General features: G+C 41.4%; 1 protein-coding gene and 1 non-coding gene across 5 annotated transcripts in view; one reads left to right on the forward strand and one right to left on the reverse strand.

Moving 5' to 3' along the window:
- CD96 (CD96 molecule) overlaps positions 1 to 12362 on the reverse strand; it is a 96971-nt gene extending 84609 nt beyond the window's left edge. For 3 of the 4 annotated variants that reach the window (XM_047099029.1, XM_047099028.1, XM_047099026.1), the window contains exons 1-2: positions 12200 to 12361; positions 9646 to 9999 (exon numbers count right to left, since the gene is read on the reverse strand). In XM_047099029.1, the coding sequence (XP_046954985.1) occupies positions 9646 to 9999; positions 12200 to 12260 (415 nt within the window). In that variant the 5' untranslated portion in view covers positions 12261 to 12361. Of the gene's footprint in view, positions 1 to 9645; positions 10000 to 12199 lie in introns of all 4 variants that reach the window. The other variant, XM_047099027.1, reaches the window with a different exon arrangement.
- TRNAG-UCC (transfer RNA glycine (anticodon UCC)) lies at positions 5993 to 6077 on the forward strand. The gene has a single exon. It is a non-coding gene; the product is annotated as a tRNA-Gly (tRNA).
- Positions 12363 to 13028: the final 666 nt, after the last annotated feature.

Here is a 13028-nt window from a genome sequence, read left to right on the forward strand (position 1 = left end):
CCCATATATACCTTTTAAAGACTCATTCTAAAATAAGATTTTGGGGCACCTGGGTGGCTCAGTTGGTTGAGCATCCGACTCTTGATTCTGGCTCAGGTCATGATCTCACAGTTCTTAGGTTCAAGCCCCACGTCAGGCTCTGCACTGAAAGCATGGAGCCTGCTTGGAATTCTCTTTCTCCCTCTTTCTGTGCCCCTCCCTCTCTCTCCCTCTCTCAAAATAAATAAATAAACATTAAAAAAATAAATAAATACTATACCTTGGATTTTCCTTAATCTGGGAGGTGGCAGTTGCTAAGGGTTTAAATGAAACAAGATTGTCTGTGAGTTAATAATTGTTGAAGTTGCATGTTCAGTACATGGGAACTCATTATACTATTCTATATAATTTTGCATGTTTGAAATTTTCCACAATTAGAAGTTTTAAAAATTTTTGATGAATCATCTGAAATCATCATGAGTACTGCCAGCTACATAAAACACACTTTGAGAAAAACTAAATAATCCCTCTTTCCCCAAATTCACTGCTATTATCCTCTAATTCAGGAAATGTACAACTGTGGCCTGTGGGCTGAATCTGGTGGCTGTTTTTGTAAATAAAGTTCTACTAGAACACGGCCAGGCCCATTTACTCACGTATTGTCTATAGATGCTGTCATGCTATGGCAGAGTTGAGCCCTTCTGACGGGGCTATAGGGACAAAGCCTACAATATTTACTATCTGGTCCTTCAAGCTTGTCAACGCCAACTCAAATGTCCCAATCATCATCCATTATTCCTTGAAGATACTGGTATCTGGATTGCAACACCCTTGGTCACCTATATAGGTCACAGCCTAACCCCCTATATAATCCTGAGTGGTTTCAGTTACAGTGCCGTTGTCCTATCCGTTACCTGGCCTCTCAGTCCTGCGACTGCTCCCTCCGCTGTCCCTACTCCACTTGTGCCATCCACTCCCCTGATCACATCTGGACCTTTTCTGCCATACATACTTGCTCCACCTACAAACTCACTAAGTCAAACTTGCAAACACCCCTGCTAGTCGTTTTGTGCAACTAACTTCATCTCAACTGTTCTCTCTCCTCATTGAGTCTTTTAATGAATTGATCTCTACTTTCTCCCAATCCATCAGCTTTATTTCGTTTCCCTCATTATTGAGCTAAAATTCTATAGCCCATAATTTCAGCAATATTCTTGCTAATACCCCAAATCCCTTGGTTCGTCTCCCTTCCCCACTAATATACAGGAAATCCAACAACAGTGAATTACTACTATCTACTTTTTTTTAATGTTTACTTGTTTATTTATTTTAAAAATTTTTTACATTAACGTTTACTTATTTTTGAGACAGAGAGACAGAGTGGGGGAGGGGCAGAGAGACAGAGGGAGACACAGAATTGGAAGCAGGCTCCAGGCTCTGAGCTGTCAGCCCCGAGCCCGACACGGGGGGTTCAAACTCATGAACCACGAGATCACGACCTGAGCCGAAGTCAGCCGCTTAACCGACTGAGCCACCCGGGCACCCCAGCTACTCATTTATTTTAACAGAGAGAGAGAGTGCTCACACAAGCAGGGGAGGGGCAGAGAGAGAGACAGAGAGAGAGAGAGAGAGAGAGAGAGAGAGAGAGAAAGAGAGGGAGGGAGAGAATCCTAGGTAGGCTCCATGCTGTTACGACTCAGGGGCTCAAACCCATGAACTGCAAGATCATGAGCTGAGCTGAAATCAAGAGTCAGATGCTTAACCAACTGAAGCACCCAGGTATCCCTCCCCAATGATCTACTGTTGAATGCCCAGACCCAAGCAGCCAAACACTTGTCTTCACTACAATTTGTTACCATATTCAACTGGATGTTCAACCCTGACCAAAAATCCAAATACATTTATCTTGTGAACTCATTTTCCCTCTGTTCATAGATGGTATTTCAAACTCTCTCCAATCTCTTTCTGAAGCCTCCTCCCTCTCTTTACCTGAAGGGGACTTTGTTTCCTATTTTAGAGAAAATAGACGAGGGCAACGCCCTCCTCAAATGCACTTATCCCAATTTCCTTCCCTGCTGTTACAGTTTTTAAAACCGGTCCCTTTTTCCAATTTCTGGGTAGCTGTAGTACTGCTATTATAAATCCCACTGCCCCTATATTCTCCGAAACCTTAGTTTACTTATTGTACTTGCTCTATGGTGTATTTAACTACTCTCTTTCAACTTTGACTGGGCTTTGAAGCTTAGTCAAGCATCTTGCATTGATTAAAACCACCACCACTAACGCCACAACGCCAATGACAACCCTCATTTGGGCACGCATGCCCTTCTTCTGATCACTAACAAACTTCTTACAAGTTATGTCAACATTTGTTGTCTCCGCCTCTTTGCCTCCTACTCACTCCTCTGCTCCCCACAGCCTGACTTCCATCTCTCTTCCATGCCACAAAAACAGCTTCCGTTAAGGTGATCAATACCATCCTGTTCCTAAATACGATCCGATAACCACGCTGTCCTCTCAAAAACATCAGAATTGACAGCTACTCCTTTCATGAAATGTTATCATTCTCGGTTTTTGTGAGCCAACTCCTCTCCTGATTTTACTGCTGCCTCTTCAGCCATTCTTCCGGAACCTTTAAAGATGTATCTTTCTCCATCTCTCGCTGTGGACTCTGCTGAAGGGCCGCATTGCTTTTCTCCCTCGAATTTCTCTGCCTAAATGATTTCTTTCATTCCCCAAACTTCAGTTAGCACACACTCATATGCCTCGCCAATTTGTATCTTCAACTTATACCTCTCTTCTAGAACAGGAATTCTATCTATCTATCTATCTATCCTCTATCATCTATTTCCTCGAGATGTCCTGAATGTGTCAACTTCATGTCTAACTCAACATGTACAAAATCAAACTCAAAGCAATCTCTGCACAATCTGATTGTCTTCTAGTTTTTCCTAACACAGTGAGTAATTCCCCCATTTTTTCTGTTCCACATACTTGAAACAAGAAGTATCTCCTGACATTGCCTTTTATTCCTCATTCCACATGTACCATCCAACACCAAATCCTGTGGGGTGAATATCCTAAACTTACTTCTTTTTTTTTTTAAATGTGTTTTTTATTTTATTTATTTTTTTTTTTAAATTTTTTTTTCAACGTTTATTTATTTTTGGGACAGAGAGAGACAGAGCATGAACGGGGGAGGGGCAGAGAGAGAGGGAGACACAGAATCGGAAACAGGCTCCAGGCTCTGAGCCATCAGCCCAGAGCCTGACGCGGGGCTCGAACTCACGGACCGCGAGATCATGACCTGGCTGAAGTCGGACGCTTAACCGACTGCGCCACCCAGGCGCCCCTAAATGTGTTTTTTAAAAAAATGTTTACTTATTTTGAGAGAGAGAGAGCAAGGGGGGCAGGGACAGAGAGGGAGGGAGAGAGAGAGTCCCAAGCAGGCTCCACACTATCAGCACAGAGTCCCACACTGGGCTCAACCTCATGAACGGGGCTCAACGATATCTGAACTGAGCAGATATCGAGCAAGAATTGGACACTTAACTGACTGAGCCATCCAGGCGCCCCTCCTAAATATACTTCTAATTTGAACATTCCTCCCCATGTACCTCACTGCCACTCTACTCAATTACTAGCATCTCTCACTTAGATTTCTGCCCTGTCTTTTAACTGATCTACATTATCCTCTGTATCTTTTTTCAATAAATTCTCTATACGTTTGCCACAATTAAAAAAACAAAATCAAAACCACCATCTGTCAGTTAGTTTCCACAGCTCTTAGGATAAAGATAAAACCTGACTGGACCTCTCAATCTCTCTAGCCTCATCTTCAACTGCTTCCCTTTCAATCCCTATGCTCAAGACATAATACCTTTTAAAATCCCCCACAATTGCACTACCTCCTTACTACCAGAGTCTTTATACCTCCCATTTTCTGTAAAGCTGTGTTCCCCACATTGACCTGGTTAACTATGGCTCAAGCATCACTTCCCCAGGAAACCCTTCTTGATTTTCCTATTATATCCTCTCAAAACACTACTTTCTTACTGCAAGAACACTTCTCACTGTTGCAATTTGACATTTTTTTGGCTTATTTGGCTATTTTTTGTCTCTTCCCATTGAACTTCACGATTCCTGATGACAGTCATGTCTGTATTGTATTCCTGGTGCCTACCACCTCAAGTACACACAATATTTGTTGGATAAAGATTGAATACAAGAATTTAAGAAGAGTCAGCATTCAAGTTCAAGAACAAACTATGCTATAAAAACAGACACACAGGGGCACCTGGGTGGCTCAGTCGGTTAAGCGTCCGACTCTTGGTTTCGGCACAGGTCATGAACTCAGAGTTTTGTGAGTTTAAGCCCTCCAGTCCAGCTTTGTGCTCACAGCATGGAGCCTGCTTGGGATTCTCTCTCCCTCTCTCCCCGCCCCTCCCCTACTTGTGCTTTGTCTCTCAGAATAAATAAGCAAATTTCAAAGAAACTTTAAGATGGACACATAGATCAATGAAACAGAGACCCTAAAATTAAACTCACATATATGATCAATTAACTTATAATAATATTATTATGAAAAGATCCAAGAATACACAATGGGGAAAGGACAGTCTCCTTAATAAATAATACTGGGAAAGCTGGATAGCTGCAGATAGAAGAAAGAAACTGGACACCTGTCTTAAACCATACATAAAGATCAAATCAAATGGACTAATTACTTGAACATAAGACCCCAAACCATAACACTCCTAGAAGAAGACATAGGGGCAATGGTTTTTTTGGCCTTGGCAATGATTTTTTAGATTGGACACCAAAAGCAAAGGCAAAAAAAGCAAAAATAAACAATGGGACTGCATCAACCTAAAAAGCTTCTTAACAGAAAAGAAAAATATCAATAAAATGAAAAGGCAATGTATAGAATGGGAGAAAATATTTATAAATCATGTTATCTGATAAGGGATTAATATCTAAAATATAAAAAAAACTCACACAACTCAACAACTAAACAAATAATCCAATTTAAAAATGGCCAGAGAAATTGAATAGACATTTTTCCAAATAAGATATCCAAGTGTCCCAAAGGCAAGGAAAAAATGCCCAACATCATTTTTTCATATTGGGCATCCCCAAGCATCAGGGAAATGCCAGTAAAAACCACAATAAGATACCATCTCACACCTGTTAAAATGGCTATTACCAAAAAGATAACAAATATTAGAAAGGATATGCAGAAAAGGGAGCACTTGTACATTGTTGGCGGAAATGTAAAATTTTTGCAGCCACTCTGGAAAACAGTATGGAAGCTCCTCAGAACACTAAAAATAGAACTACCCTATGATCCAGCATTTCCACTTCTGGGTATATTTCTAAAGGAAATAAAATCATTATCTTAAAAAGATATACACATCTTCATGTTCATTGCAGCACTATTTTCAATAGCTAACACATAGAAACAGCCCAAGTGGGTCCTGATGGTTGAATGGATTAAGAAAATATTCTAATGTACAAGGAAATATCATTCATGCGTTAAAAAAAAAAAAAGAAGGAAATCCTGCCATCTGTGACAACATGGATGGACGTTGAGGGCATTATACTATGCGGACAAAGAAAGACAAATACTGTATAATTTCATTTATATGTGGAATCTTCAAAAACAGAACAAAATGAACTTATAGATACAGAGGACAGATTGGTGGTTGCTAAAGGCAGGGAGTGGGGGCGAAATAGGTGAAGGTGGTCAAAAGGTACAAACTTCCAGTTATAAGATAAATAAATTCTGGGGGTATAATGTACAGCATGGTGACTACAGTTAATAATAATGTACCATATGTTTGAAAGTTGCTAAGAGAGTAAATCTTAAAAGTTCTCATCACGGGAAAAATACATTCGACTGTGTGAGGTGATAGATATTAACTACACTTATTGTGATGATCGTTTCACTATACACATACATAGATAGCTACATAGATCTATCTATCTATATATCAAATCATCATGCCGGGGCACCTGGGTAGCTCAGTCGGTTGAGCGCCTGACTTCCATTCAGGTACTGATCTCGTGGTTCGTGGGTTCAAGCCCCGCGTCAGGCTCTGTGCTGACAGCTCAGAACCTGGAGCCTGCTTCAGATTCTGTGTCTCCCCCTCTGTCTGTCCCTCCCATGCTCATGCTCTGTCTCTCTCTGTCTCTCAGTAATAAATAAACGTTAAAAAAATTTTTTAAATCATGTCATACACCTGAAACCAATACAATGTCTTATGTCAATTATAGTTCAGTAAAACTGGAAAAAAGATATCAAAGAACAAATTATGCCTCTGGACAAGGTAGTTAGACTCAGAGTATCAAGATTATATTATCAAGATATTATATTCTTTTACTGACAACAGAATAGAATATTTCTCTTATTAGATTCTATGTATTTCTTTTCCCACTCCTCCTCCTCCTTCTATTACCACTACTTCTTCTCCTCCTACTGTTTTCGGTCACAACATCAACAGCCCTCTAAGGCTTTTGTAGTGATCTGGAAAATTAAAATCATGTTGCACTTTGATAACAGAGCCCAGCAACTTCACATTTTAAAACACATCAAGCTCATACAATCTCAGGCACTGTGGGTCCAGCTGCATTCAAACTAGGAAACCTGGATTACTACAACCCAGGGCTTAACTCAGAAAACTGCATTTCTTGGAGTAACTTGAAAGCTCACCTTGAAGAAAACCCTGTCAAGTGAAAGTGAAAAAGAAGCAAATGCTGAACGGTTTATTACATTTCTATCCTTGTCCACAGCTTCGGAGCACTAACTCACACCAAGGAACAAAATCTTTTGAAAAGAGAACTGAATCCCTTCTCAGCAACCCCCACCCCCCACCCCCGTCCCGGGAACATAGGGACAGAATTTAGGCATATACTGTTTTGTGAACAGACAGGGCTCAGAACGGCTCAGAGGACAACGGAAAGGAAACAAGAGGTCCCAACTGCCTGTGGTCCCTCAGATTTTCATATTTAGATTCTTACACACCACTTCAATTCACCTTTGTTCACAAGCTTCCTAAGTGTTTTCACGTCGCGTGTGCTTTGCTTACCCAACTAGCTTGCAAACATCTCACAGGGATGTACGAGGGAAATGGCACAAATGGGAGAAGAAGTGAGTGAAGATCAAAGGAATAAAGGGGGAAAAGGTGTGCCTTGGGTGGGGACTTGACAGGGCTTTCAAAAGGCAACTGCTTCATCTGAGTTAAGTGTCTGCCCCTTTGCGCTCTACCAGGCTTACATTTTTGGTCACTCTGTAATGAAGGATGGTTTTTCCTGTTCTGTTTTGCTCTTTTGTATGTTGCCCGCTTTGTACTCAATACACAGTAGCAGAACTATTTCTCTAACATGGAGGCCATTTTTCTTTTTCATCTGGTCCAGCTGACCAACAGCAAAGTTATCATCTGGGATATTTCCAACCGCAAAGCATGTAGACATGGCTTCTGCCTCTCCTGAGAGTTGCAGTTTTTAGTAGCTACAAACTTAGTTTCTTTGAATTGCCCTTTATTTCAAGGAACACACGTTCCTTAAAGGCAACACCACTCTCCTTTCTGGATAACATACTACCTCTTCTCCAGTGCTGTCCTCATGTTGAGGACATGTCCCCATATGACTTACTTCCTATAGGGTACATCAATCCATTGAGAATCAAGCCAATTCTCAATGGAGTAGACATTAGACCCACAGAGATGCAATAGTACAGTTCACAGATTTAGGCAAAAGGTACAAAATCTTAATCTTAAAGCCAAGGTCAATGTGTACTTGGGCTAATGTATGTTCAATGTTCGGCTGGGTTCCAAATTAGACAAATGCAAGAAGAGAGGGAGTAGGACCCATTATAAATAAGAACTGATAAATAGAGTTCACTCATTGTCATTATTACTCTTCTTAATGAAAACTACCCTTTACCAAACTCTTCCAGTCTGGCAGGAAGTATGCTAAGTGCTTTACAGATGACCCCATTTAATCATCAAAATAATGGTACCTGTGAAGGAGGTACTATAACCATTCATGTTTCTTCTACAATAGAACAAAAGCTTAGAGACTTGAATAACTTGACAAAGATGATACTTCTAATAAATGACAGAGCCAGCATTCAAATCCAGGCTACCTGACTTCAAGGTATGGGCAGGTAGACACTGTTCTACACAGGTCTCCTTGTTTCTCCTCATTCAACTCGTCCCCAATTGAACTCAAGTATTTCTTTTTTCCTGGACAACAGCACTAGGAACAGGGCATTGTAAAGTAGTGGCAGAGGAGCTCCACGTCTACAGGTGGACTGTTCTAATACCACCTTATCTCCTGATAAGGAAGAAGAGGAAGTGATGGGGGTAATAAATCCATCCCTGCTGCCCATCCTGGGCAGTTCCATGCCTCTTTTAGCACAACCTTCAGGAGTTAATTTTTGTTGCTTTTTTCTTATATTATCAGGCCACTTTGCCCCTGAGTTAAAAACACTTCATTTCCAGCGCATGTTCCATTTGTTGGCTTTCATTTTCATTCTTTTCCATTAGTATAAATGGAAATCATTTACTATAGGACCAACTAATTTAGGGGTAGGCAATATTATCATCATTTTCCAGATGGGTTCAGAGAATGGACATGACAGTCCCCAGGTGAAATTTATTTCTGGCCAGAAAGGAGCTAGAACTTAAGCTTAGGATTCCTGCCTCCAAACGCAGCCCCCTAAAGCAAGTATGTGTGAATGCTACATGTGCAGCCACCGCCTTTGTGCCTTTACCTGCCCTATACTAAATATATCATACATCCAAAGCACCTTGCATAGTTTCCCCCACAAACCTCCTCTGCTCCCTTTCCCTTCAGTGAGTGGCAACCTCTCCCCCAGATGTCACCCTAAATTTTTCTCTCTCCCTCACTCATACTGCCCTCACTTTTATGCCCAAAGCACACAATTTGTTGTTTCTATGTCTGCCCAAACTATCACTCTGTCTCCTCTGGGCCACGAGGACGGTCTCCTAGTTCACTCCCACCTTTCCCTTCTGGCCCACCTTCACCCCATTCTTATACTGAAGCCAGCAAAATCTTTTATGACCCAAGTATAGCCAGGCTATAAATGTCATGCCATCCTTTTGTTGTGAATACTTCACAACAATGTCTTCCTATGGTTCTTAGATAAAAATCAAACCTTTGAAACATTGCTGACAAGATCTGACACCATCTGGTCCTTGCCATATCTCCCACCTCATCTCTTAACCTCTGCACTGCAGTCCTGCTGGCATTTTCCCATTTCTTTAAACACTATAAAGTCCCTTACACAAGCTGTAAGGGATCACTCAAAAACCTCCACATCCTAAATGGTGTTAATGTCCACTCCTTCCTCAGACTTCAGAGCTCAGGTGTTGCTTTCTGAGGGTCAGTTTCCCTGCCGCTATTACATGCTCTTTCACAAGACCATTGTAGTCCTTATCACTTATCACTGTTGCAATTTTACTTTTGTTTGTGGAATTATTTGGTTAATTCCTGTCTTCCTTTCCAAGCAATACCTCTTTCTGCTCAACTTCTGTGAACTTAGCACCACGTTTAGCATGTGGTTGGCTCAGAATACATACCTGTTGAATGAATGAGAGCTGAGTGAAAGCATGGGATTCTTTCCCTCCCAGTTATGCTTACCATTTGTCTGAATGAGCAGGTTGTAGATTTTAGTCCGAACACCCTCTGGAAACAGAGTAAAGCTACACTCATACTTCCCGGTGAATGAAGAGGACACGTTCTTTAAGTGCAGGGTCCATTTTGACACATTTCTGGGAGTTTTTGTGAAAGTCACTAGTGATTCACAGGGACTGTCATTGGCACAGTGCAAGCCATATTGGGGATGATAAAGAGCAATCAGGTCCAACTTGTCAGTGACCTTGGACCATTGCATCTGTACCAACAAGTCTTTCTTCCATGTTTGGCAGGTCAAGTTGACATCAGAGCCAGGGAAAGCATAGATGTCTTCTTCATTGGATGCTTTTCCCCATACTCCTGAAAAGGGAACATGAGCCATCAGTTTGCGTGATTCATGTGGAATGACTCTTATTTAAAAAGCTTGGTCACTTCGGTGAGGTGAGCAACTGAGGAATTTTTTTCTCTGGTTGCCTTAGGTAGAGGAGAGAGCTTGTGCATGACCCTGACAGTAAAGCAGAGACTCAATGCAAATGAGGAGGCATTTGATCAAAGATGCTAGGGGAATATTGATCTCTTTGTCTGTTGGTCTGTCCAAAGAATAATTTAAGTTCTCTGCCTGCGAATAAAATTAAGCCTATTTAGAACCTGAAGCCCACCAGCAAACATTATGACAGCTATCTTTGCAATGACTCTAATGGGCTGGTTTTGTTTTGTTTTGGTTTTGTTTGGTTTGATGAATCAACAGCTGCATATAACACACAAATAATATTTTCTGAAACTGAAAACATAACTGATACATGTGTAGCTGTTTTAAAAATGTATGTTCTCCAGGGGCGCCTGGGTGGCTCAGTCGGTTGAGCGTCCGACTTCGGCTCAGGTCATGATCTCACGGTCCGTGAGTTTGAGCCCCGCGTCGGGCTCTCTGCTGACAGCTCAGAGCCTGGAGCCTGTTTCCGATTCTGTGTCTCCCTCTCTCTCTGACCCTCCCCCGTTCATGCTCTGTCTCTCTCTGTCTCAAAAATAAATAAACATTTAAAAAATAAAATAAAATAAAAATAAAAAAATAAAAATAAAAATGTATGTTCTCAAGAGGCTTTCAAATAGACTATTTAATCCTTCTCACATACCAAAGAATGATGTTGTTAACCCTCTACCAAAGACGAAACTGAGGCACAAGATGAGTAAGTGCTTTGCTTAAAGTCACACCTCACAGTAAAAGACCCTGAATTTGGTTGCCTAGAGTCTGTGCTCTTTCTGTAACCTTCATAACCTCCAAACTGCCTCCCAAATTGGTTGAGAAGACTAAGAAATTTGACATTCAATATATGAAGATCAAAAGGACCTTTATTTTCCTGCAGTTGGGGCTTCTGAGGGGAGAAAGAGAGAAAATACCTCAGGGTGTCCACTAAAGATGAACTATGGTCAGGATCATCAATAATCAACACTTTGAAATACTAGACATAAAAGAAGAAGATTCTGTCCCATCAGCTCTCTGACCACATGGTATAAGGCACTTAAAATATGTTAAGCATTGAGCCTTTGACATGCCTTCAATAGTGGAGGCCTCCGTTTTAGCGTTAATGGAACACTGTTACAGGAATGATATACTATTATGACAAGTCCCACTGAAGCTCACAAAGGAAAAAGATAAAAAGATGACAAGCAACGGAGAAGAAACAAGGCTCTCTAAGGTACTTGACAAATGGGAATTATTACACTTTTATGGATTCAAAAGTTTGGGTAGGACAGAGGTTAGTACAGTTTAATGTCGTTCCCTGTAAGCTCTCTTTTGCCTGATAATACGACTCTGATCCTATCCACAGCACTGTATTCCAAAGTCTCCTTTGATTTAGAAATTCTTCTTAGGATCTTCATTGCGATATCTGTAAAGCACAGTTAATTCTTAAGACACTCAAGCTCACTATAATACTCCCATGCTAAGGAATGCAGAACTAATCTTTCCTCATGTTTTTTTTTTTTTTTAAATAGGCCCTGAAGACATGGGTTCCCACTGTCATAAGGACCCTCCTTTGTCTTCTGGGTCCTTACCTACACATGCCGCATTAAAATTCAACATATGTTCAACTCCCAAAGACGTTAGCTATTTGGAGGAGTAATGCTTGTTCCATACAAAAGAAACAGGATCCTTGAGAGAGAGAGAAAGATGAGCGAGGATCTCAGAGCACTGATGGCTTTGTGATTTTTTTTTAGTATTCTGGAGTTGTTCTCACTACCATTTGGAGAGCATTTCATTTCTGAGAAGCACAATTTCCCAGTTACTCCAGAGGTCCTCTTCGGAAGGAAATGGGTGAAAATGTCTCAGAGCAGTGACACAAACTACTCATTCCCTTCTCGTTTTTAGTGTTCGTTAGTAATCATTTCTGGACTCTTAACATCTCTGCGAAAGCTGCCACTTAAATATGTAACTGAAAACCTTAGCTACGATCTGCCTTCAGTGATCAATGTCAGCCGCAGTCGCACGCATTTTAAATGAACAGAGGCCCCACTCACCCCGAAAGCAGCCGATCTGACAAGAAAGGACAAGTGGAAGCCTTACCCCTGACAAAATGTATCTGGATGATGGAACAGACAGCACAATATGTCCATTTTTTCTCCATCGTCTCCTGAAGGCCTCACGCCAGCATCTCCACGATCACAGAAGTCAATTGATGCCTTGAAGCAAACTCCAGCTACCCTGTTTGTGCAGAAAAACCCCAAACCTGCTGCACGCCTGGGTCTGTTTATCACTTGGCAAGACCCCAGGAAATGAAACGTAGACAGGAAAGTAATGTGGTTCAGAGCTAAGTATAACCTTCAACAGAACAATGTTGAAATTGTTCTCTAAAATTTTGTGTATCACCTTCGTTAAAAGACTTCTCAGGATCCAAAGATTCTCTCCTTCAGGATCTCTGCGTCAGTCAAGCTGCTTCTAAAATCCAAACAAAGGAAATCATGCAGAGCGACTCATAATGTGCTTTTTATACATTTCTTTTCAAGAGCACAAAGTCATTTAACAAATGTGAGCTTAGTGTCTTTCATATCCATTTTTCTGCTCAATTGTAAATTGTCACCCTTATTTCAGGAAAACCTTCATTTCCTGGGGGGGGGGGGTGTAGAGGAGGGAGGGTTCCTTTTCTACCCCCATCTGGGCGAGGCTGGAGGTCAGGCAGAGAAGCCTCCCACCCAGCTGGCTGGAGGGCTTTTTTGCTGAGAGCAGAAGAACTTGCCCGTGCCTCAGCCAAAAACCAGAGAGAGCAAGGCGGAAACAATCTGAATCCAATGGCAAAGAATCTCCTATCTCAGCCAGCAACCACGCCTGTGATATCTGCCCAGCTGCCTCCATTTACAGAAGACAGACTGGGGTTCAGGGAAGGGTCCTAGTATAT

Source organism: Lynx rufus, unplaced genomic scaffold (genome assembly GCF_022079265.1).
Source record: "Lynx rufus isolate CCGP_SWC_20201006 ecotype Redwood Valley unplaced genomic scaffold, mLynRuf1.p SCAF_5, whole genome shotgun sequence".
NCBI classification, from domain to species: domain Eukaryota; kingdom Metazoa; phylum Chordata; class Mammalia; order Carnivora; family Felidae; genus Lynx; species Lynx rufus.